The sequence below is a fragment of the Penicillium oxalicum genome, chromosome VIII (assembly GCF_001723175.1).
Source record: "Penicillium oxalicum strain HP7-1 chromosome VIII, whole genome shotgun sequence".
In the NCBI taxonomy this organism is placed as follows: Eukaryota; Fungi; Ascomycota; class Eurotiomycetes; order Eurotiales; family Aspergillaceae; genus Penicillium; species Penicillium oxalicum.
Genome location: NC_064657.1, coordinates 1,013,005 through 1,037,340, shown reverse-complemented (window position 1 = coordinate 1,037,340; position 24,336 = coordinate 1,013,005). Strand labels below are relative to the sequence as shown.

At 51.2% G+C, this 24,336-nt stretch overlaps 9 protein-coding genes across 9 annotated transcripts; 5 read left to right on the top strand and 4 right to left on the bottom strand.

Moving 5' to 3' along the window:
- Positions 1-1,035: 1,035 nt before the first annotated feature.
- On the bottom strand, positions 1,036-2,327 carry POX_h09667 (uncharacterized protein; the record flags this gene model as incomplete). The annotated part of the gene is made up of 3 exons (XM_050118417.1): positions 1,036-1,076; positions 1,137-1,268; positions 1,364-2,327. 3 exons carry the CDS (start codon positions 2,325-2,327, stop codon positions 1,036-1,038), a joined length of 1,137 nt encoding a protein of 378 aa, XP_049965204.1.
- A 492-nt stretch (positions 2,328-2,819) lies between these two features.
- Positions 2,820-3,245, bottom strand: POX_h09666 (uncharacterized protein; the record flags this gene model as incomplete). Its single annotated transcript, XM_050118416.1, has 1 exon — positions 2,820-3,245. One exon carries the CDS (start codon positions 3,243-3,245, stop codon positions 2,820-2,822), a length of 426 nt encoding a protein of 141 aa, XP_049965203.1.
- Positions 3,246-5,327: 2,082 nt separating this feature from the next.
- POX_h09665 (uncharacterized protein) lies at positions 5,328-6,059 on the top strand (the record flags this gene model as incomplete). The annotated part of the gene is made up of 3 exons (XM_050118415.1): positions 5,328-5,430; positions 5,511-5,599; positions 5,670-6,059. 3 exons carry the CDS (start codon positions 5,328-5,330, stop codon positions 6,057-6,059), a joined length of 582 nt encoding a protein of 193 aa, XP_049965202.1.
- Positions 6,060-6,406: 347 nt separating this feature from the next.
- POX_h09664 (uncharacterized protein) lies at positions 6,407-7,778 on the bottom strand (the record flags this gene model as incomplete). The annotated part of the gene is made up of 5 exons (XM_050118414.1): positions 6,407-6,655; positions 6,723-6,794; positions 6,885-6,982; positions 7,104-7,532; positions 7,685-7,778. 5 exons carry the CDS (start codon positions 7,776-7,778, stop codon positions 6,407-6,409), a joined length of 942 nt encoding a protein of 313 aa, XP_049965201.1.
- A 1,090-nt stretch (positions 7,779-8,868) lies between these two features.
- On the top strand, positions 8,869-10,620 carry POX_h09663 (COP9 signalosome complex subunit 1; the record flags this gene model as incomplete). Its single annotated transcript, XM_050118413.1, has 3 exons — positions 8,869-9,096; positions 9,141-9,539; positions 9,601-10,620. The coding sequence occupies 3 exons, from the start codon at positions 8,869-8,871 to the stop codon at positions 10,618-10,620; spliced, it is 1,647 nt and encodes a 548-aa protein (XP_049965200.1).
- A 1,124-nt stretch (positions 10,621-11,744) lies between these two features.
- Positions 11,745-17,193, bottom strand: POX_h09662 (uncharacterized protein; the record flags this gene model as incomplete). Its single annotated transcript, XM_050118412.1, has 7 exons — positions 11,745-12,850; positions 12,927-13,309; positions 13,429-14,172; positions 14,288-14,359; positions 14,432-15,604; positions 15,708-17,047; positions 17,152-17,193. The coding sequence occupies 7 exons, from the start codon at positions 17,191-17,193 to the stop codon at positions 11,745-11,747; spliced, it is 4,860 nt and encodes a 1,619-aa protein (XP_049965199.1).
- A 1,309-nt stretch (positions 17,194-18,502) lies between these two features.
- POX_h09661 (uncharacterized protein) lies at positions 18,503-19,394 on the top strand (the record flags this gene model as incomplete). The annotated part of the gene is made up of 2 exons (XM_050118411.1): positions 18,503-18,796; positions 18,861-19,394. The coding sequence occupies 2 exons, from the start codon at positions 18,503-18,505 to the stop codon at positions 19,392-19,394; spliced, it is 828 nt and encodes a 275-aa protein (XP_049965198.1).
- A 597-nt stretch (positions 19,395-19,991) lies between these two features.
- On the top strand, positions 19,992-21,312 carry POX_h09660 (uncharacterized protein; the record flags this gene model as incomplete). Its single annotated transcript, XM_050118410.1, has 2 exons — positions 19,992-20,885; positions 21,055-21,312. 2 exons carry the CDS (start codon positions 19,992-19,994, stop codon positions 21,310-21,312), a joined length of 1,152 nt encoding a protein of 383 aa, XP_049965197.1.
- Positions 21,313-22,336: 1,024 nt separating this feature from the next.
- On the top strand, positions 22,337-23,779 carry POX_h09659 (Cytochrome monooxygenase lcsI; the record flags this gene model as incomplete). Its single annotated transcript, XM_050118409.1, has 4 exons — positions 22,337-22,920; positions 22,995-23,271; positions 23,351-23,520; positions 23,602-23,779. 4 exons carry the CDS (start codon positions 22,337-22,339, stop codon positions 23,777-23,779), a joined length of 1,209 nt encoding a protein of 402 aa, XP_049965196.1.
- Positions 23,780-24,336: the final 557 nt, after the last annotated feature.

Sequence of the window (24,336 nt, the reverse complement as noted above, 5' to 3'; positions counted from 1 at the left end):
AAGATGGTGAAACCAGAGACTAGGTGGTGGAGATCCTCTTCTGCCCTTTCCAATTGCTCCGAGTATGAATTCCTTGGCTAGAAAGAGAGATCAGTCCAAGGTCAGCGGTTGTTCGATCAGTCAAGGTTTCAATGTCTCTCCCCTCCAGTTCAGTGGTGCAGGACCTCGGTTCGGTCAAAAGTGGATTCCTCCAAGAGGATCCGTCTTTCCAACCGGTGGTCTGAGCGGCGGATTTGCACTTTCTCGTCAGTGTAACTTTAGCTGAACTTTGCATCCACCCGATCAACGTAGTGCTTGCATGTATGTCTCATGCGGAAAGGTTGGGTCCAGTGCGGGGGAGCGCGACAAGAATAGAATCGGCGCTCGGTAGGTGCACCGGGTAAGTCCGATCAAAAGCGTAGGTAGAGAGCTTCCGCTAATGATTGTTGTTCGGACTGGAACTTGAGTCACGGCTGGGCTTACCTTATGTTCACGTTGAATTCGGTCCACGCCGTTGGATGTGTACAACAGACAAGATACAGCTGTTTAGCTTGATACTGAAGACAGCATCAGACCTCAGGTCGGAGATGGAGTTGGGGTGCTGGCGAGATTGCGGAGATGTCTTAGGTAAGCCGACATGCGCTCACCAGCATCTCATGACGTCATCTGTGAGGAGGAATGACCGAGCTCGCTCCGGCATACAGGCCTTCGTTGTTGATTGCATTGTATAGGAATTAAGGATTCGGCTGTGCAGTCGCGGATCATGTAGTGTAATGAAGGCCACAAGTCCTTGTACTATGCTCGACTAGGGTCATTCTCCCAAGTTCCACGGCAAATGAACAAATGCATTGTCCTTCTTTAAAACAGTCGAGTTCATTGTCTGCCAAGCCTAGTGTCTCCCTTCGGTCCTCCATTAATCGCGCTACATCTTGACGAAACTCCTTCGAAACTAATCTCGTGGAAAATTTTACCCCGAATACTCCAACTCATCTCCTGCGAGTCTGGAGTTCCCATCACAAAGGCCAGGCACCTTTCTCTCATGGGAAACAAGTTTCATCAGGGGTTCCCACCCCGCTCAATGGCTTGCATCAGTTCATCTGGAAACATCTGTGAGCCAATTCCACGAACCGCAGGCCTCTTCCCAGGTCGAAACTCACCATATGTGACCTTCAGCTTGCTCATACATTTCCAGATCTGGAAAAGTTTGTCAACTTTCACCAGCTCGGGCATGGTCTGTGGCGCGACTATTTGAGTCTCGAATTGCGGACGTTCCTGGTTGTGATCAAGATCTTCGAGATAGTCAGCCATTTGCTCTTCCCCGTCACTTTCCATGTATTTCTTGTGCGTTAAATAATTTCAAGCAATTTGAGTATCAGCTACCGACCTGAGAAGAGGTCGACACCAAATGCTTTCAACCCCATCATGCCTCCGCCCTCACCAGGAACCGTAGCAACTTTCGGATAACCGAGCAGCGCGACAAAGTAGATGGCCATGGGGGCTTTCCAACCATCGTCAAAGTGGTCTATAATCTCACGCATCGCTGCGAGCCGGCTATTCATCTCAGTCTCCAAAACTATGACATGTTGAGCCCAGATTCTTTCTCGCAGGCGTACGACGGCATTGGCCCATTCGGGGTTGTAGGAGGGTCTCATCAGGTTTGGGTCATGAAAATGAGGTTGCAGACGTTGAAGTCGATGCTGCTCAAACAAAACATCTGCGGAGATCATTTGGCATTTTCCTTCGATACTCAATCTGCCTTGAGAGAGATACTCCCCAAAGTAATATTTGTTTCCACGGCGCAGTCTTTGAAATCTCCGCAGGCTGTCATTGAATTTGGAGAAAGAGCCAATCAGATCAAGGTCACGTATAAACGTGCCCCTTGTGAATCGAGTCGTGTCAATGATAAACAACTTGATGTCCGCAAGGTCAGACCGGTCCTCTGTCCACAAGTGCCGATAATAGATGTACTGGATGGCAAAAAGCAGCGAACTCGTCCAGGAGACAAAATTATCTTGGCTGTGGACGTTCCGCCATTCATTCAAGTGAGCATTCACGATAATTGCGTTGCGAGCTTGGACCTCACTGTCGTGAAAGTTGTAGAAGATGTCGTGCTCCGGTAAATTCTCCCTGATGTCTTGTTCACGTGCCATGTTTGAAAGCGCCAAGTTTACGTTTGTCATGCCATTCGATCGAGGGGATACCACGCGGAACAGGTATCGGGGAATCGTGTCCAAGGATGTCTCGTGAATACTACCGTGCCGAGGATGGAAGATGAGCTCTGGTATGGCATTTCTGTCATCCAGGTTGATGTTTTGCATTTTCTCGCTAAGGTCTTCCGCTGGGGCCATCTTGAAATGGAAAATAAGGTGCTCTTCGATATCTTGAGGGAGAGAAGGTCTGAAGAATGTTAAGTTGAAGATTTTTCCCTTTCAGAATGATTTACATGTCTTTCGCAAGGCCTTTTTAACCCCCAGAATGGCCTCAAGGCTACATGAGACTGCGGCAGGATGCTGGAGGCTGAGCACTCTAGGCTGCTGCTTCTGTCTTGTGCAAAAAAGAAAAATGTCTTTGATGCACCAGGCTTGAGGTAACAAAGCTCATCAGCCAACTGAATGAACTGGATAACATGCCCTCGTAAGAGTATGGGGGCGGATGGAGATGCACGTTGGCGGCCAACAATCCGGGATACAGCCCAGTAGAACGCAATGGCTGCCTGTCAGTGGGCACCACAGCTCCGAGGGCATATACCGTGTGTTATCTATTTTTTTGAGAATATTCGCTGTTCAGGTCAGAGATGTATCTAGTTGGAAAGCCCACGAGGATATTGTGGATGGGAAGTTTCAAGAAGACTGCGCCAGCACAGCCACGGGCATCCAAGCGCTCACAGCCAATCGATCACATTTGCAGTGCCCTTCAGCCTTATCGGTGGTACTTGCAAGTAACGTATACTGGAAATTGTAGCTGAATAAGGCACATAATTTTTCTTGGCAAGGCTGAATGTTTTCGCTGTCAGCAAATGCGTCGAGCGCGTAACAGACGTTCTTCTGGACGATGGCTGAGAACTGGCGTGGTCCTCGATAAGATAACAACCCTTCCGCATGACCTGAAAGTCGGATGATAACGCCTTTCAATGTCGCTATCATAACGATCATGTTGATGATTGGAGAAAAAGGGCTATCGTTAGATCCCTTACCAGATTTCAGATATAGAGTTGTACTTGATGAATGATCCATGATTCTCCGAAGATAATCACATCGCATACTCATCGTGTTCTGCGTTCAGGCTGCACTGCGAGGTGAACTGTCGCTAACCTGCATCTGTACGCAGGAATGCTTCAAGTGAGTCCTCTGATTGGTTGGTTTCATTCTCCGCATAGTCAACCAACTTTATTCCTGCGGAGCAACATGCTTGCCTTGAAAGTTCCTCCAACTCCACTGTGTCTTTCCTGTTTCGGTAACCGGATTCTTGACTCCTCTTCTCCCCGGTCTGTCTACCCGAATCTCGAATGTTCTAGCTTTCTGTAAATAGTGTACCTCGAAACATCGATCTGGTATGAATCAAGATGGTGGGAGAGATACCGATGGTCGCCACTTGCCCAACGCTGGGCCCCCCGCCGGACCTCTGATCGGTCTCCTCCGCCTAGTCTCAATCTGGTTCGCATACCCCATCGTGGTCGCTACCCGCTAGAGTCTACGGTCCACAAGACTGTGCGCAGAACCTGTCCGTGAGACATTCCTTATCGCATGCCCAAATCAAGTCACCTTCGTCAGACGGGCCGAGTGGCGGGCACCACACAGAATTGTGGAAGTGCAGACTAATTTTCTTATTTGGTCCAGCTGCAGCTGTCAGACTGGACTAGCCAGCCCCTCAGTTGTAGTGCCACTTGAAGCAATTGTCCGCCGACATTTGGCTGTACATGAAAAGCTGTGCAACTTTAGAGACATACGATGCGTGTGCACTACAGTGCTTTATGCATCATGTGTGCAATCCGGGAAAAGGGGGTATGCTGCTCGAAAGTCAATCTCCCATGGAAGGTCCCAGTCCCTGACTGGGTTGATTTGAGTAATCAATTTGGAACCCAGCGTTCTCTGGTCGATGGAGTCCAGGTCTGCTCGGCAGCCGAGATCCCCGGATCGGCATTGCCTCAGTGCCCCTTTAGGTTAGACCCTCGGAGCTGGCTCCCACTAGCCACTTAATTGCCCATTAGGGGCAAATGTCAACAAAAAAAAAGACCCCCGATGGGCTCTCGGGAAGACTTTGTTACTCAGTGCAAGCCAATTCCCTTGGTCTGTATTGGTGGAGATCAAGGCTTCCACGCACAGATGGCGCAGTCTTCCAATCGTAACCGTTGGAGCAACTTCGATCTCTGGTTGACCGACCAAGTCAGTCGGTAAGTGTAGCTGGGAAAAATGGTGCCATGCTCCACACTTCACCGCGCTAGTGACTTGCCTAGCTTCGATTAGGAAACTTTGATTCACTTTGACAGCCTTGATTGGTGAATCGAGCTCATGATCCATTCAAGCGCAGAGACGGAAAAAAAAAGATTCGGGTCGACAAACCACCGTCCAGCTCCGTGGCTTTAATCTACAGTTGCAGGAGGGACCTAGAAAGTATTAATCACGGAGGTTTTATATTTAGGACCATTCGAGCAATGCTCGTCGTATTCGCCATACAAACATACTGTTGTCTTGAGCTTTATCACACTCTTCAGTGAAACCCAGTTTGGCCAAGCCTGTACACCACTGCTCCCTGATGGCCAGACAGACTTCGGCGATGGCCTCGTGATCGATCAATCCATTTGACTCCACTCCTTGCTTTTAATCCTCGTCTCCTCCACTTTTCCCCGTGAAAGTCCCTTTCCACAACTCTGCTCGTCCGATCTGCTCCTCTGTCTGATCCTCCCCTATCTTACATCTCATATTCCCACTCGACTCCACACTCAGTCGGTCGCTACCGAGCTTCCCTCCTGCATTCAACCGGCGTTGCTCTTGGCTTTGCTCCTCACTTTTTCTGCTTCTTCCACCTCCTGTTGGAAATTCCCAAAACAACACCCCAGAATTCCTGGCTTTCACGGTAAGTCTTCGTCGGCGTGGTCTCGACTCTGTCTGTCAGATCCCTTCCCTGCTCCCTACATTCCACCTGCCGCCCGATCTGGGCTTTGACAAACCCGGCACCCATGCGAGGCTCGCCTGTGAATGACATGCAAACGCAACGCCTCCGCACCATGTCATGGCAACTGACATCTTAGCTTTTTTCTCTAGTCCTTTCAAAAGACCTACGCCCACCAGGACCTCCTCATCACATCATTGCAATCTTTCAAGGCTCCAATTCTCTCTCCATCTCTCAAAATGCTTTCAAATCTGTTGCTGGTTTTGGCGTCGACCACTGCCTTGGTGAGCAGCCAAAGCACCGGGTCTATCGACCCAAACACCGTGGACCTCAAGACTCGCAGTAAGTAACAGCATTGTGAAGTGTGCTCCTCCACTTCATCCTCCTCAAGTCTCTGGAAACATTTTCTAACGTCACCTTAGAGTATTGGTGTGACCAACAAAAGTCTTTGTGCCCTCTGCTGTGCCTCCAGCTCTCAACTGGCAAACCCATCGCCAATGACTGCGAGCCGGTGCGTTCCCCACTTGAATTCTTTCTTGGATCCGTCAACCCCAGACTAATGATTCTTCTTCGAACTGTAGAAAACCCTCGATTACCACTGCATCTGCAGCAACAACATCTCCCCCAATTCCTCCCAGTACTCCCAGACCATGCCGTACTTCATCTGTACTGAGGCCAACGAACAATGTGTGAAGGCCTGCTCTGACAGCGCTTGTCAGTCCGAGTGCCGCACCGCCCACCCCTGCGGTGCTCAAGACCCTATTCGGGTCAACGTGACCACCACTGCTTCCACCTCGACCGCCTCCATGACCGCCACCGGCAGTAGCACTGCCTCCACGGGCAGCGGCGCTGCTCAGACGCAAGAAGCTACCGGAGGAGCTGCCCGAGGACAGATGGGCGAGATCAGCCAGTTCTACGGGCTGGGCGTCCTGGTTGCTGGTATTGCAGCTGGCTTTGCGGTTCTCCTGTAAGGGATCAGATCCTATAATTGAACGACCACGGTGCTTCTCATCCAGAGCGGAACCCACCATTTTCCACATTTCCCCCCACGATCTTGACTTTCACTTGGTACTGGCCGTGATGTTAGGGCCAAAGGCTTGGATACTTTGTCATCTTCTCTCATTTACTTGGCATGGGCGTTGAGCGCTGCTTTCATTTACTTTTGTTTTAATGAGATCGACTGCATATCGAATTCGGAAACTCTTTCCTGTCTGCAACCAAGGCAAAAAAAATTCTGTAATTAGAGTCAATTTGAACTTGCATTTGCCAGCTTCAACGTAGAATTTCTCGCTCATGTTCGCGCGGCCTTTTGCCATCTCTATATCTTAGCGGCCCGTGTCTTTGCACTATCCATCCTCTTGCCCTCGTCATCTTGCTCCGCAACCTCCAAAGTGGGGAACTTTGCTGGCATGATCCGCCGAGGCGTGGATCCAGGGATCACCGCGTACTTGGAGAAATCGGTCACCCCGCATTCTTCCCGGAGAAAGTCTTCGTCGGTGTCTAGAAGGCCGTTCACTCGTGCCGGGGGAGCACGAAGCATGGCTAAGATTGCATCCGAGAAGATGGTCTGCCAAATGAATTCAGCGTCTATTTCCATGGCACATGTCAGTCATTCCCTTGGTCTTTGGGCGTACCGGTTTACGCAGGTCATTCTTGTACGATTTGTCGTCGGAATTGTTAAACTCGGTGGCCGCGGACTCGATTGCCTAGACGAAAGTTAGGCGTGCTTGTATGAGCCGGTGTTCTCGCTGAACATGATATTGTCCGAGATCATGGCATGGCGCCAGTATACTTACCACGGCAGGCCATATCCCAGTAATCGCCATTTCAGTCCTCTGCTGTCGAACAAAATCCATACCGAGACCCTTGACCAACACGCTCATTCCGACTTTGCCTGTTCACGCCACGCAGTCTCCATTGTGAGACTCGCATTCCACAAAATGACCTTTCCAAGCTCCTGCGCTCGAGATCTCCGCGGCATCCCGCAAAGAGAAAGAAAGAAGACCAAGACTCACCCATAGCATACCCCGTCTTTCCTCGGAAAAACCTTGAATAAATCGGCGGACATACCACCACAATCCGCCCCTTCCATCCATTCTTCTCAAACGCAGGCAACGCCGCCTGTACACTTGCATACAGTCCCTCGGGATTGACCTGCTGCATCAGCTTGAACTTTTTCAGGGGTGTACCCTCCACGGAGGACCACCAGATCGCCCCGGAGTTGTAGACGAGGACGTCCAGCCGTCCAAAGACACGCAGGGTCTCGGCCACTGCGTTTTGAATTTGCTGCGAGTCGCGCACGTCGGCGGCGATGGAGGCGGCAGTGCCGCCGGAGATGTGAATCTCGCGCTCGACGGTGTTGATGGTAGATGAGGAGGAGTTGGGGTCGGGGGGAAAGGGAGTTGTTTGGCTCGGGTCTGAGGTCGTTTTGGCGGAGAGCATTACTGGAGGAATGGGAGTCAATGACGTTAGCTGGGCTGCACTCCATGGGTCTTGTTCTTTTCTACATTTTTTTTATATGGAAGGCCAGGCAGCAATTTCAAATTGAATGGTTTGTTGAGAGTATGTGCATCGAGAGAAGAGCTGATAGATATACCTGCGTAGCCATTTCGAGCAAGATCGATCGCTATCTGGCGACCTATACCACGAGAGGCGCCAATAACGAGAGCGGCAGGCTTGGCTGATTTCATTGTAGCTGACTTGACTGTGATATCTCAATACCACCTAAGGCTGGTTTAAATATATCGGTAGTTTGTCTCAGCAACAAAAAGTTGCAACATATAATGCAGACCAGGTCCAGTTGCGGTGGGGGCGATGTTGCTAGATATTTATCATCAACAACCTCAATTTAACCCGAATAGAGGATGGACCAGACACCATACAGCGCAGTAATGACGATGGCGAAAAACAAAAAAAAAATTACACTCGAGATGAGAAGACTCTTGCGCGGCACTTTGACGGGGACAAGTCGAAGCTGTGCATTGTGAGGTCGCATTGACCTCGGGCCATTTTTCGATTACGCGATCATTATCTCGGAATCTGAGAGTACGGGCCTACTACATTGCCTCGGGGGATTCCAGATTATTGATTACTGTTGGCATTGGACCGAGGCTGAGGCCAGGACGAGAGACTGCTGGCCTGAGGCAGCAATCTTTGTCATAATCAAAAGGTTGCAGTCCGGTCGATCCTCCATTGTTACTGCATTGGCCTAATAGATGAAATCACAAGGAATATCAGTCTAAATTCAATTGACCTCCACAATGATAGCTTGGTTATATCGAGGGCTCCAGACATCAGAACATTGGCATACACATCATTTAATGACGCTGTAGTCAAATCTCTCTCTGCTTTGTGTCATTACAGTCTCGGATATTTGCCTATGTATGACACAGCATGGAACCTTCGTCAATCTTCGAGCTGGTTGGGACTTCATCACCGTTCGTACTGGCATAGTAGTAGCAGGCTGCTTCTAAAACTCCCCATGACGGAGCTGATTGTGAACCACGGCCGATATGATCTTATCGCTCAGGCTGAAGTGGCGGCCTGCAGAGCGGTCGCGTTCTGCCCGCCTTTCCCCAGCTCCACAAGCTATCTCAACGAAGAGCATAAACATCATACCTTCATCCTTCCGTAGATTGAATTCTTGGGTGTTCAGTTTTCAGCCTTGTGATTTTGAGACACTGAGATTTCTCACTGACAGTGATTCAAAGCCCATCTATCACTCATCTGCCCCCAAAGTGTCCTCGGGCTAGTGCTCTGTCCTGCAACAGTCTGGGCAAGATGGATACGCTACCAGACGCTTTCCCCTCACAAGGCCGATCTGCCGCTCAGTTCCCGTCGGCATCGCAAAGCTTCTCCTTTCATGAACAATCAGCGGCCCACAGCTCTTCCCACAATGGTCAATCTACAGCGAGTGAAAAGACAGAACAAACTCCTCGGATCAAAGTCCACGGCATGTTACATACACTATTCTGCGGCGCGGACAAGAGGCAACCTGCTGCTATCATCGTCCGGGATTCGGTGCACACGCTAACAGTTCTGGCAAAAAACAGATCCTCCAAAATTTGATCTTGATTCCTACATTGCAAATTATGCTGGTAGGCTCCCTCATTCTCTGCCATTCTATAGTCGCGATTCCCGAAGTGCTCTGTCTAACGTCCAGCATTGCAGGGCGTACTCGGTTCGACCGCCTATATCTTATCGGAACGTCATCGACAGCCCTCTCCACCGAAGCTTTGAAGCTTGCTGTCGCCGAGGCCAAGTCTGGAAAGGATGTCGCTCGATATGAAAAAGCAGTTCGGGCGTTGTCGGAGGTGTCTCCAACCGAGTCGGAAGCCACTCTTGATGCAGCCTGGGTTCAAAGGGTGCAACGACAGGTTCAAGCGCAATCTGAACGACTGGAGCAAGAACTGAGGGGATACAAAAACAACCTGATCAAGGAGAGTATTCGGGTACGCTGCTATCCCGCCCGAGTTTTGATATCAACAACGATTCTCTGACTTGTATATTTAGATGGGGAATGAGGATATTGGAAATCACTACTACGAGACAGGTGACCTGGTCGCTGCTTCGAAAGCTTACAATCGAATGCGCGAATACTGCACCACACCCAACCACATCATCTCGATGCTCTTCAAACTCATCAACGTCTCCGTCGAGCGCGGTGACTGGCTCGCCGTGCAGTCAAATGTACACCGTTTGCGCGCGGCGCAGTCCAAACCCGAGGACCGACTGAAGAGTCAGCCCAAAATGGCAGCGGCGCTTGGTCTGGCCCTGATGCACTCGGGGTCGTATGCGGAGGCTGCCAAAAGCTTTCTGGGATCCGATGTGAGCTTGACCGATACATTCAATGAGGTCATTACGGCCAACGATGTTGCTGTCTATGGTGGTCTGTGTGCAATGGCATCGATGGACCGAGAAAGTCTGCGGCGCGATGTCCTCGAGAACAGTACATTCCGGAACTTCCTGGAGCTTGAGCCTCATATTCGCCGAGCGATTGTGTTTTTCTGCAACTCCAAGTTCCGACCTTGTCTCGACATTCTGGAATCCTACCGAACGGATTATCTTCTCGATCTTCACCTTCAGCGTCACGTTTCCGACCTCTATAATTCGATCCGCACAAAGGCTATTAAACAATACTTGGTGCCTTTTAGCCGCGTGACCTTGACGTCCATGGCTACCATCTTCGCCCCCGAGGTGATTGGCGGCGAGGCGCAACCTACAAGCATCTCATCTTCCTTTGTTCAAGAAATCATTCGCCTGATTCAAAAGGGCGTTTTGGACGCGCGCATTGATCTGGAGAACAACGTTCTCGTTTCTAACAAGGTTGATCTGAGAGACGACATGCAAGAGAAAACCCTGGAGAGCCTACGTTCGTTCAACCAGGAGGCACATATGCGGATTCTTCGCGCCGGTGTTCTGCAGGCTGGATTGGAGGTTAGAGGTCCGGAGAGCGAAAGGCGACCTCGCCAGCCTCAGGGACAGTCCGGTAGAGGGATGGAGAGACCTGTTCGTGGAGGGACGCGTGTCTAGAGTGCGATTGGAAATCCTCCAGATTGTTCTTACTGACCATGGATGAGTGACCTCTGCGCTGCAATACGATGAAATTAAATGGCTATATAACACATGCTTATGCGAAATGATAGGATCAATTTCCCTTCGCCGGGAATTCAACTAGATAATACTTTTATTGCGCTCCCAACTCAGTGGAAGCAGGTCCACCTCAAAGCTCCGCGGATAGGTCCACATCTTGATGTCTAGATCAATAATTCATTTTCACCATGTCGAAAGAAAATGAGGCTTTACATCCCTCAATGTGCTCCACAGGATATCAGACTGTGGAGGCCGAAAGATGAAAAATAAATAGATAGATATAAGCCTAGGGAATGGGACGGAGGGACAAAAGATTGACATCGAACGATTTGCAAGCGAGCATGACCTCTATCCCGTCTTCTGAACAACAACCACTGACTGGATGATGATGATACCTTCAACTCCGGCCCTGGAGAAGGACCGATTAGTCATTTTTAACTGGAGGCTGGATGGAATGATCTCAGTGTCACCATCTGGTCATCCTCTTCGGCGGGGACGCGGACCGTGGGGCATTCATCCTGTCCGATGAACCTTCACCGGTGCCCGAGTCACCGCTTTGGCTCTTCCGCTTCTCAACGCGTAGCTTGACTTGCTTACATCCAGTGTCTGCATGATATGACTCAGTTTGCAAAACGACCTAACTCTGTGGTCTCTTTCTCGTTTTTTGCCTCCACGAACGTGGGCTTTGAGAGAAGCTCTGCTTCCCCTCTTTTACCAGCTGAGAAAACGACGTTTCATATACACGATGCAGCATGGCCCTGGACAGAAGGCATCGAAGTCTCTTCTTGGACAAGTGTACCGTTATGGTTCGACAAGCCATGGATTCGGCGGCAGACACTACAGTCTAGCTACGAAACGGAGGGCTTAGTGGATTGTACACCGAGGCTGAGATGCATGTACAGTTCATTCTGTTGGTTGATGAAGGCGATTCTCGACAGGAACTCTCGCCCGACGAGCCACCAGGGCTCTTTGGAGCATTGGTTTCTGAGTATTCCAATATGTCGCCTGACATGATCACGCCACAATCCGCTCTCAACACAGACTGCAACCCCATTCATTGGGCATCAAAATCCCAGTCGTCTGCTCTTTGCTCCACAGTAACAGACATCAAACCCATTGGAATCAGGAAGTGGCCCGCAGATCATCACATCACTACCTCGGCATGCATACACGTCGGTGCATCTGTCGACATTACCACCGCACTGAGCCACAGGCGGCGGAGTGTCCTTGGGCTGCGCCGCCTCGATACAACTGCAAGTACCATCACTGCACTCAATGCGATTGTTTGTACCCAAGCAGTCATCCATGCACTGATCAGTCGAGCTGCAGCTGCCTCCAACCGGGACGTTGGAATAGGTTGGAGTCGATGTGTGGGTGGTTTTGGTCGGAGGCTCTGTGGTTGGATCGGGACGACTGATGGTCCCGTTCCAATCATTCCAGTAAGGACTGTCCGGATTCTGAACGCTGTCCGGGTTGCGGGGGTCCTGGAAATCTGGGTTCCGCTTGAGGCTCGTGTCGAAGCAAAAGAAGCCCGCGCAGCTGACTCCGCAGCCAGTGCCGGCGCAAAGTGGCTGGGCTGGACCAGACCCGAAGTTAATCGACGGTGGCTGCAGTGGGGACGAGATAGAACAGGTATTTTCTCCATCCTGCCGTTTTGTTTTCAAGTCATGGCCACACGGCAGAACGAGAGATTCTCCCCAACTTTGGCCGTTCCAAATCACTTTGTTTGGATATGTGGTTCCTGCATTGGGTCGCGCCTCTCGGCGGTATGCCAGCTCCCTGATTCTCCGCCTCACACTTGTGGCTGTGTTCAAGCTGGGATCAAGACCGCGATAATAGGCCACTAGACCCGCGACCGTTGCAGAGGCGTATGATGTTCCATCAGCTTTGTCGTATCCTTCAGGGACCACCGAGCTCTCTACAAATAGCGATGTGGCCACCCACAGGCGGAAGCCAGGCGCCCAGCAGGTGATCCAGTCTGCTTCAGAAAATGTCTCTGGGGATCTCGCGCCTGAACCGTCTACTCCCCCAACGACAATCAGATCTGGGATGTAGTTGCTGTTGTTGGGGTCTCCAAAAAGCGCCGGGTAGCCGTAAGGGTAGCCTGCTTGATTTCCAGACCCTGTCACAACCACAGCCCCCAAATCCATGATACTTCGAATCAGCGAGGCTAGATCAGAGGCAGAAAGCGTCAGTGGGGAAGCACGACCGAATTTTCAGGGACAGAGAAGAGAATTGAATCTCACCCATAGTGTCTTGCATCTTTGGCGGCAAATAAGCATCCGAGATGGCCAAGTTGACAACACTCTTGGGTCCTCGACCCTTTGAAGAGATGTCGCCATGGACTTTGACGAGAGCATCGATGTAATTTTCGAGAATGGCCTGTTCATAATCCCAGACTGTTGCCACAACGGTCGCCTTGCGCGCTATGCCGAGTTTCTTCCCCACTGCCTTCGAAATGCACTTGGTCCCATGTCGCTTTTCGTCGTTTTCCATCCACTCACTCACAGGGTTTGGACCCGGAAACAGGGGAGGGTCGAAAGTCACATCGCTTAACTCTGGGTGTGTTGGCAGGGCACCAGGGTCGATGTTGTACACATAAGAGCCCTCGCCTGCTGACGAATCGTACCTGTCAAAATCTTGGTTAGCCAAGGTTTGGCTAATACACGTGCATTCACAACGACCTCTTCCCTGTTCTCAACTTCTTCATGAAGGAAGCGAATTGTTTCAGCAGGGCAAAAGACACACCTGTATTGCCCAACTGCTGGGACAACAAGTCCCATGGGGGGCCAAGACAACAAGACCATCTGGTCCAACACATCTGACTGCACAATCTCAGATCGCCTTGAAAGAATGGAACGCTCTCGCATTTCATTCACGGTGACATTCAGGCTTTCTCCGAGCCAGTCATCATCCTTTGTGTACGTTGGTTTGTCCACAGTTGGGTCGCGATACGTTCCCCAATAGGCGCGGGTCAGCATACCCTTCGGGATATAGGCTTCCAAAACATCCCTGTCTTCGCTGATGGTAGCGGTTTGGTCGTCGGTCAGAGCTGGAACAAAGAAGAAGATGGTTCCAAGCTGATCCGTTCTCGACTCAAACAGATCCTTCGAAGAGCCTGTGAACTCCTTCTGCAGCAGAGCTCTGATACCGCCCACGTTTTGGGGATCCACAGGAATGACCACGCGGGGGTTGTTTGTGGCAATAGTTTCGATTTCAGTTGTTTTTGTAATATCACTTGCACCACAGCCCGTCACTTTGATGCAAAAAGAGAGGGTGGTGAAGGTGGTGGTGACCGCCTGCTTGTTGAGCTCTTGAAGCTCTATAAATGGGATTCGGGGTGTCGGGGTTGGAGTTGCCCATTCATTGGCCCGCTTGTCCACGATGCCATATGAAAGAGTTGTGGTACACACGCTTGCTGTTGCTGTCTCGCAGAAGGTCTCTTCTGGTGCTGGGGAAACCGGATACTTGGGCTTGATATCTGAGCCGATGCTAGCAGCACGATCCAGTGTTAGCGTCAGCGAAGGCACTGCATACTGAATTTTTTCACACGAGGGAAACTAAATTCGTGGTTGAAGCCAATAAACCGTCTGGCGTGTCAACTTACGTGATTTCAGGCCACGGAATCTTCAACGTCAGACCTGGGGGTGGGTTTGGGCCAAGAGGTGGTGGGCCTCCTCTGTATGAAGGGTGAGCACGACCGAACTGTGCAAAAGAGTAGCGGAGCCTCGCACTTAGAAGATTGACTTACATTGGGTAGACACCTGGCTTCTCGAAACCCGACAGAACGATCCCACCAACATTAGGGGGGCATGACCATATGAACCAAACCCAGCATGGGATGACAGGAACAGGGGGACCGCCACCCACCTGGGTCACTGTGGGCTCTGGAACCCATTGCTGAACCCAACTTACAGTTTGGGTAGGAAACACGGTGGTAGGTGATGACCCATCAGCCGTTGGAACAGCGGCAATAGGGCTGGTAGTTCTGTTCGCGGGGGGAGTCCCGCTGGGGCCTGGTAACGGCGCCGATCCAGTCCCTGGCCACGGAGGTGGGAAGATCATTCGGCCTATGGGTGATACTGGTAGCCCGGTCACACTAGGCGTGATTCTCAATGGTGGCGGCTTGATACTCGGCCTCGGGGTGATCACAGCGGGGATCATACCACCGGCTGATGCTCGTATAAGCTCCTCCGAGAAGCTGATGACATCCACGGTCATCGGGGGAATGGGAACAACCACACTCACGGTTGTGGCAGTGTAGTGAGATATCACACTCCCGCTGGTTGTGTCTGTCGCCGTCCAACCCACTTCGAGTTGAGTGTGCAAGTCTTCAAAAGAGAGTGTGATCGTCGATCCTAGAGTAGATGGAGGGATGACGAGAACACAGGGTGGCACGCATTGAGCTGTTCTGCTGTGCCAGACAACTGGATCCAATGTGATAGTTGGATAACAGCTGTCATTTCCGCTCGGGTCGATCGATCGACTACCACATATATCGGGGCAGTAGCCATGCTCGCATGCAAATTTGCATAGACCATGGTCATTTGTGGACGAGTCCAAAAAGTATCCAGTCACATCCGTCTTGGGGGGTTGTTGAATAAGGATACCCCTTGACGTGCATGTACAAGCGTGCATCGGACAGAAGCCAAAATTGCAACCGAAACTGCAGAGGCCCTGAAAGGCGCCTTCACCGGTTCCACCAGTACATGCTGGAGGTAAAAAAGGCGAGTAGCCCAGGACGACTCCATTACTAGGAGTCGTACCGCAAACCGAGTCCGGGCAGTACGCATGATTACAATTGAAGCTGCAGAGCCCTGCGAAGGAGCCACTCTTACCAGGAAGGGGATATCCCACCACTCCCGTCTCGTTGGGGGCATTGGCTTCGCCTTTGTTGAGGCAAGTACAAGCAGCGCTTGGACAGCTGTATCAGACGGTGTGAAGACCGCATTGTCAGTGGGATTGTTCCATACGTGAACGTTCCGACATCGAACGAGTCGGGGTAGATAGGTCTGGAATTCACTCACTAGCCATTTGCACAGGCGAAGTCGCAGACGCCGATAAAGTCATACACGCCGAAGCCTTTGATGCACTGCAGATGTGCGAGGTCGACCTGGGTTCGTCTCGGGGTGATGCTGTTGGAGCCCCTAGCGCTTCCAACCCAAGGATTATAGTTGTTGAGTCCTGCATTACAATTGCTGGTGATGGAAGCTCCTTTGACAGTGGCAATAGTATCATCTCCTCTTTTCACTGTCACCACTACTTGGCCGCTTGCCGCCCCAATTGGTACGCTGCCATGGTATAGACCAATGTTTCCGTAGGGTTCCTGGTCCCATCCACCAGTTTGAGTAGTGCCACCGATGCTGACTTCAACGTGCGCCTCGCCCGTGAGAAGCACGTCATAGAAGATCCTGTCTTCCATCATAACATTTGGCGAATACTCAAGCTGCAGCTGGTTTGCCGTGTTGCCGGTGGTGCCACCGTCGGAACAAGCACCGTTTTTGTTGACTCGATACCATGTTACTAGCCGCTCTTGGTCGACCAGGGCGGATCCTGTCTTATACATGGAGATGAAGTATGGGAGCGTCTCGCGCCATCCGTCATGGGGCATATCTTTGACGTAGTTGAAAGGAGCTCGGCCGATGTCAAAAGCCTCATATTGGCGATCATCCAGGGGGCCGATATAATGTGACTCGCCATAGTCATTCCACGAGATGATCTCGATAAAGTCAGGCTGGCGGTCGAGGGAAATGGCCTGCTGCCAGCGTTGAAACCACATATCATCGCCACGCCACAGCCAATTCTTATCGTATCCTGGAAGATTGGTGTAAAACCATGGAGAAATGGGCATCATATACGGCTTTGAACCCAGGAAGTCGTAATATGAAGCGTCGGGATAGGTTGTGCTGTTGGCTGGTCCTTTTGGCCAAGCGTCCCAGCTGAATAGGCCATCGGCAATGCCGTCACCCAGATGAACGGCCGGCTGGGCACCGACGGATGACCAATCTGGCATGAAAAAACAGTTTGTCTGCTTTTTGATTTCCTTCCAGTCATCTGCATTGTTGGGTCCCTCAAAGGTTGAAACGAATGGCTTCCCGTCATTCTTGAAGTAGGTTTCCTTGGTGCCGTATTCATTGATCATTTTAATAACCACTAATTTGTCCCAGGGGCCGTTGCCGGCATAGTCGAATGAAAATAAAAGCTTGAAGCCTTGGGCATCGGCCGCGGAGAAAGCTTTGGGCAATGCAATGTCGTTTGTGCTATCTTTGTTCGCCATGTTCAGCACGAAGGCATCTATACCCGCATCTTGGGCGGCCTTGATCTCTTGACTCCAATCGTCTGTGTCTAAGAGCTTGGTATTTCCCACCTGCAAAGGACCGGTATCTTGAGTCAGACTTCAATATTGAACTGGAATGGGAATTGACTTGCCATGAAGTGAGCAAACACAGTCTTGGCCTCGGCAAGGCTTACTCCCCATGCCAAGACCGAAGTGAGGGCAGCAAGCACCCTCATCGCGATTTGCTAGTCGTGTTGAATTCGGTGTGTGAGCATATGGGTTGAATTCACCGAAAAGAGCGCCCAGCTTGCTGATACTTATACCTTAAAGCGGACTTGTCATTGCTCCTGGTCTCGGTGACCACAACTATTTTTACCTCGACGGAGCCCACGCCGTCGAATGCCTTGACTGTTGCAAATGTGACTCTAGGTGATTGATTGATACTGGCACAATTGCTTGGATTAGATCCCATCACAGCGGGGGACGCGGGGTAAAGGAATCTTGCGTGATTGTGAAGATGGCCTCATGGTAGGGACCATACGCTGCGCTGCTCGTAGACTCGGCGCAGCGACGAATCACAATTGCGAGAAGAACGACCGGCTGACCACTCTTGCACTATCTTTGGACAAACATCCATTATACATCCGAGAATATAGGCTCCTGCAGGTGCTCTTTCTACCAATTTGGCCCCCGATGCGCTCTCCAATGACCCTAGCCACCACCCTGGCCTCGAACGGCGGTTTCAGTTTCCTCCGTCCCATGCCACCGCTCGGGCTGCTCCAGAGCATGATAGTTGATGAGAAAGCCTGTGACTGCAGACTATGTTTTTCCTTTTCTCTTAGAAAGCCTTGCCCCGTTCATGCTGAGAAAAACGCAGACTTGACGTTTTGAACGTGAGACAATCAACGAATCTTACCTCTTTCGGCTGCTATATCGTGAGCGTAGATCTTACCCGATCAAGAAACAGATAAGGTTGATGGTCCTTACCCGGCCCGCCCGTCGGGTCACGGGTAAAGTGCTCGTGCCATCGAACCCATACTCAGTGACCCACCAACATCGCACAAGGGCATAGATTTCTAAGACAAATCTAACACTTCGCAACAGGAACATCCGCGGAGCTAGGGCTGCAGCATGTGAATCAATCAGCCCAGCCAATCAAAAAACTCACTGTTGAGTCGAAGAGAAAATGGCGCTAAGTGTGCTTCCCGGCGCAGGAGGGGGCCATTCCATGCGCGCTGATGCCTGCCATCGCACTATTTGTCCCTACCCCGTGATCGATTAGGGAATTGACCCCTGGATCGTTCCTCCAGCCCCTTCAGTCAGTCTCTGTCACTGAGCCTCGTGGCCGATCAACTATCTGGTGAAAAGAACCCCAAGTCTCTCTTGTCTTTGACTTCAAATCCTGTCTCTGCCCAACACGACCAGGAGCCCTTTTGTGTACACCGCGGCAAGCCAGGCGCGATCGCATGTGAAATTTATAGAAGGCCCATTTTTACTGATTTTATCCCTGTTTCTCATTTCTACGGTCTTTGACCAGTTCAATCAATGCTATCGAGCGCTCGCGCTGCCCTCCGCAGGCTCCGCCAGAGGGGCGGTCATCGTGGTCATGACGGCCATACTATCGCATCTGCATCGCCTATCTCATCCACGACAGCAGAGAGACCACCGGATGACTCAGAAGACAATCCACCTACTGATCCAAATCCCATTGCCATCCACCAGGCAGACTACAGCCTAGATGGTTCAGCGGCTCAACCTATACGCGTTAAGCGTGATCATTATATGTTTGTTTGTGTGATCAATGCCAAGGGCACCCCGTCGGGTAATAATTATCACACGGTAAGCGTGCACTGAGTCTTAGTGTCAATGGTTACTGTCAAGCTCATCTCAAGCGACTTGCTAGTTACTTCTACGGGAAAGGGGCCTGCAAGATTTCGATCCTACTTTGGAGGTACCGACAGATCGTTACTTTTGTGGCGACACAATGTTCCGTGTTGAATTCCTAGCCTGGTGGGGCAGTATATTCGGCGAGTATACTAAGTATTCTCACAATGTCTGTCTCATGCTCACGTATGATGCTTCGTCGTTGGAATCATGGAATGACATGACCACCTTTTACGATGCGCTTCTCCATCGCTGCAAGAAAGGAGCCCGACCTATTCTGGGGACGATGATCGTTGCTGTGGGCGACGGTGAAGGCGTTGTACCGGAGCAAGACGCTCAAGCTTTTGCCACTCAGCATGATTGTGCGTTTTCCAAGATCTCATCCATCACTGGGCGTGGCATCAACGCGGCAACCTGTACGCTTGTGGAGTTGGCGTACCACTTTCGTGATCAGTTCCTGGAAGATGAAAAGGGTACACAATATAGATTAGAGAGAGCGGAGCTCCTTCGAGTGATGACACCTTGGCCACTGCCATGGCGCCGAGAATTGTAGTGCATGGGCCGATGCCATCGCCTGAAGGGCTCGAGAAATCGAGAATGTACATTTGACGAGATGCCAGTAGCCTCTTCTTTTTGTTTGATTAATGTTTGTCTCAATCCCTCACGGATATTTGGTTCCGTATTGAAGCAACAGACAGACCCGGCGCGTGTGATATCATGACTGATTTCAGCATTTGGTTCAGTCTGTCCAGAAATGTTTCGACTGAGGCGATGATGGCTTATTTATTCACTCCGCCACAGCGACAGCGTGCTCAGGGTCGCATACAGTTTCCACGTGGCGTTTCCAATTCAGCGGGCGTCTTGCCACTGAACCTTAATGCTCGGACCTTGAGAGATCTAGGGTAGAAACCAAGATCTATGCTTAATCAAGTTGATGTAAATTAATTGTCCTGCTATCCTGACCCACTTTCCAACATGCTCTCATGTCACGCATAAATGGCGGATTCGAATCTGCGTCGTTACGTGCATAAAGGCAGCGTTCCGCGAAGGAAAACAAGTCGCGGGCGGTGACCTCCAACTTTGTGGGGGGATCGGAGATCGGCAACAAAGCAAATCGAGAAGATCCAACGATGGCCTGCATCGTAAAACCATGACCTACCCTCCAACCGTCGCCTTTCAGGAGGCAGACTTGAAGACTTTGAACCCAATGTCCTCGGAAAAATTCACACCCACCGCACCGTCTCTGAACTCTTCTTGTTCAGGGACCCCTCGCCCACCAGGCACCGAGGATGCGGTGGATCCCTCGTCCGCGGAAGACGAAACAGAAGTCTCCATCTTTGACGAGGATGAGGTCTATGAGTCCGACACGTCGAGTCTTACGGCCTCGTTGCTCTCAGATATTAAAGAGCACGTCTACGAGAATGGCCGGAGGTACCATTCCTATCGCGAAGGCCAATACGTCCTGCCGAATGATGAGCAGGAACAAGACCGACAGGATCTCCTCCATCACGTCCGAAATCTGGTCCTGGACGGCGCGCTCTTTCGTGCACCGTTACAGAATGGCTCCATCCAACGAGTGTTGGACATTGGCACAGGGACTGGAATCTGGGCCATCGACTTGGCAGACAGTTATCCCAGCACCGAGGTCATCGGTACTGATCTGAGCCCCATTCAGCCATCTTGGATCCCGCCGAATCTGCGATTCTTGGTGGACGACGCAGAGGCCTCCTGGTATTTCAACAAAAATCGGCCCTTTGACTTTATTCATGCGCGCGATTTGGGCGGCGCCATCGCAGATTGGCCGCGGCTCTTGCAACAGGCGCATGATCATCTTAAGCCTGGAGGCTGGATTGAGTTGCAAGAGTTTGAGGTCACTCTCAAGTCAGACGATGGATCAATGGATCTGGCGCCCACACTGCGCGAGTATCTGGATCACTTGCACCAAGCAAGTCTGGCGATTCAAAGGCCGATGAATATTGCCGAGGGTCATCGACGTCGACTGGTGAGCGTGGGCTTTGAAGAGGTGCGAGACGAGATCTACAAGGTACGTGGAGTTGTTCCTATTTGTCAGCCATGAGGCCAGAGGCAGCTGTACCGAACGAAATACTCTTTGGGCGGGGGATTTGGCCAGCATTCTTCGTACTTTTGTATCAGACAGGCGGGGCTAATTCCACACGCGGCGGCCCTTTCCCGTGCTGTTCGTTTACAATTAGGTTCCATCAAGTGGGTGGTCTACCGATCCAGTTCAGCAAGAGATTGGACGCTACAATCTCTGCTCATTATTGATGGCAGTCGAGTCATACTCTCTGGCGCTGTTCACCAGGGTGCTTGGCTGGTCGAATACGGAGACCCAAGTGTTCCTGGCTGGCGTTCGTAGAGACCTCCGAAATCCCGAGGTCCACACGTACTGCAATCTGCACGTTGTCTACGGTCGCAAGCCGGATCACGAATCACAGCGCGTCATTACTTGAAGCGGCATGGGGACCTTGATTCAACTGATTCATGTCTGGACTCCGAGTGGGGTTTATGGGGTGGTGTTGACTCTTCGGCCATCAAGGCTGAATGCAGCTCGCCCCAAAAAAAAAGTTGTTTGGTCACCAGAGACCGTGAGCTACAGGACTCGTGACGGGACCCATGCATGGCCATGGCCATGGCCGTCAAGAATGGAGAATGAATCCAGGTGGATGTTCGCTACTTTGCCTTAGTCGCAAGAAGTCGGGCTGATCCCGTCCTAATCGTCTCCCCCCCCCCCCCCATGAAGACCTGCGTTGAGAGTGTCAGATAAACAGGGAGCGTGCATGCAGCGTCACACCAAGCGGCGCTCAAAGGAGCAATGACCAGCTGGAGATGTATGACCGGACCTGTCTCGATTCATTCTCCTGGCTGGCCCTGTCGCCACCTTACCCCTCTCATCATGGCTGCGATGATCTTTGTTCGTTGTTCGCAAATGGACGTTCGACTCTTCTTCGACTGCTTTTGCGCTTGTACATAAGTTGGTGAAGAACTCCCTTCGCTGGATGTGTTTATTTCTGCTGTCATCCCGCAGCTGCGCTTCCATTCACAATCCATGATGTTGTCACTCCATCCGGGGTTCGATCTTCTTTCATGGGGTCTCGTTGGGGGAGTTTTGGTAAGTCCAATGCCCGGTCTTGATTAGTAACTTGAATGTCGAGTGATCATCGGCCGCTTACCAGTTTGGTGGGATTTTTCCTACCACAGACTTTGTTGGTGATTATCTACCAAGTTGTATATGAGCTGTGGTGGTCCCCATTTGCGAGGTTCCCGGGACCAAGGCTCTGGGCGATATCCCGCATTCCAGGTCAATGGTCTACGTTACGTGGACGTCACCATCAAGATGTGTTAACTTTGTTCGAGCGATACGGCCCTGTAGTTCGTCTAGGCCCCACTGAGCTGGCGTTTTCCACGCCTCGCGCCTTTCGGGACGTTTACGCTTCCCGACCGGGCGGATGTCTTCCCAAAGATCCATCCAGTTTCATGCCGCCACCCAACGGTGCGGATAACGTGGTAACCGCGTTGGACAGGACCGTGCATGCTCGCCAGAGAAGGTTACTGGCACCTGCATTCTCGGAACGGGCGCTCCATGATCAGGAAAGCCTGATCATGGGCTATGTGGATACCCTCATTACCAAACTGCGAGCGCAAATCCAGGAGAAGTCCCATGTTGTGGACATCAAGGATTGGATGAATTATACGCTTTTTGATATCACCGGCGACCTGATGTTTGGCGAGTCCTTTGACTGTTTGCGGGACTCGCAGTTACATTCTTGGGTCAGCTTGACGTTCAAGTCCATTCAATTTTTGTCCTTTGAGGCAGCGGCGCGACAATTTCCGCTCTTCCATAAGTTGCTCTCTGCGTTGATTACGAGGCGATTGGAGCAAAAGTCCATTGATCACTTTAATCTGGCAGCTCGTCGAGTGGACCGTCGCCTCGAGGCCAATCATCAGCGACCGGATTTTATCTCTGCTGCACTGCAGCATGGACTCGGGGAGGACGGCGAGAAAGATGGAAAAGGATCGAAGGCCATGGCGCGAGCAGAGCTTCACTCTAACGCATTTATGTGCGTGTTTCTCTTGAATGTCACCCGACAGAACTGTTGGATTCGTCCAGCAACAAGCTAACACATGATCTTAGTTTGATCATTGCCGGGAGCGAAACAAGCGCAACTCTCCTTTCTGGCTGTATCTTCTACCTTTGTTCGAACCTAGAGGCCATGCGCCGTGTTGTGAGCGAAGTTCGGTCATCTTTTGCTTCTGCTGACGAGATCACGTTCTCAAGTACTGCTCAACTGCCTTATCTGGCTGCGGTTGTTGAAGAGTCGCTCCGGATGTATCCTCCTCTGGCAACTACTTCTTACCGCAGAGTGCCGGCAGGCGGCGTAGAGATCGATGGGGAATTTGTCCCCGGTGGAGTAAGTAGTAGTCTCCTCCAATCCCTTTGTTTGTGAGCGAGCCTTAGCTCACCTTTGGATCGTTACTCTCTCCGAACAGGCCAGGGTTGGGTGTCATCACTACGCCTCGTATCGGTCTCCAAGCAACTTTGCGCTGCCTCATCAATTCATCCCGGAGCGCTGGCTGGGGACAGACCCCCGCTTTGCCAACGACAATCGGGATGTCCTCCAGCCTTTTAGTCTTGGACCGAGAGGCTGCATTGGAAAGACGTAGGTCACTCCGATCTGTTCATCGGCACGGTTTTCATTTCATATTGATTGTGGGCTAACTCATTTTCCAAATCGTAATAGTCTCGCTTATTGTGAGATGCGATCCATTCTCTGTAAATTGTTCTACAACTTTGATATCACGCTTTGTCCTGAGAGTACAAATTGGATCGACCAGCGATCCTTTTTCGTTTGGGACAAGCCACGTCTGGCGGTCACATTGCGGGACCGCTTTGAGGCTGATATCGAAAAGAGTTTCTGAGGTCACTTACGAAGTCCCTGGCTGGTGGAACTGGAATCACTAGGTGGCGGACCGGACAGGGCAGGACGATCTGAGCGACGCAATTTTCTCCTGTCTTGGTTTGTTCTCCTTCAGTCTGTTCATGAGTGATGAATGACATACGAGAAAGCGGAATGTTGTTCCGACATCCCCGCTTGAACGTCTTGATCAGATTGACTACCTGGTGCTTGTACATATGCAACTGTCTCAATATCATCACATATGCCCAAATTATCATATCAGCTGCATTCTGCAGAGAAATACTTCACCTAATGGACCTTGGATACCAGGTCAACCTCTAACCTGCAAAGAACTGATGGCCACTCTCCCTTTGCATTTTCGTCACAAATACTGCCCGAGTCACGGGTTATGCCCTACATCGGCACTGTTGCTCCCGCTCCGGTCCATCAAGCAACACTTTTATCGACTTTGACGAGATTCCCACGTCATCTCTTCTTACACTCATCCCTATCTTCCCAGGTCAAAGTGCGGATTCTTTTCAGAACCCCAAAAGAACAAGGCATAATCAAGCGTCTGCA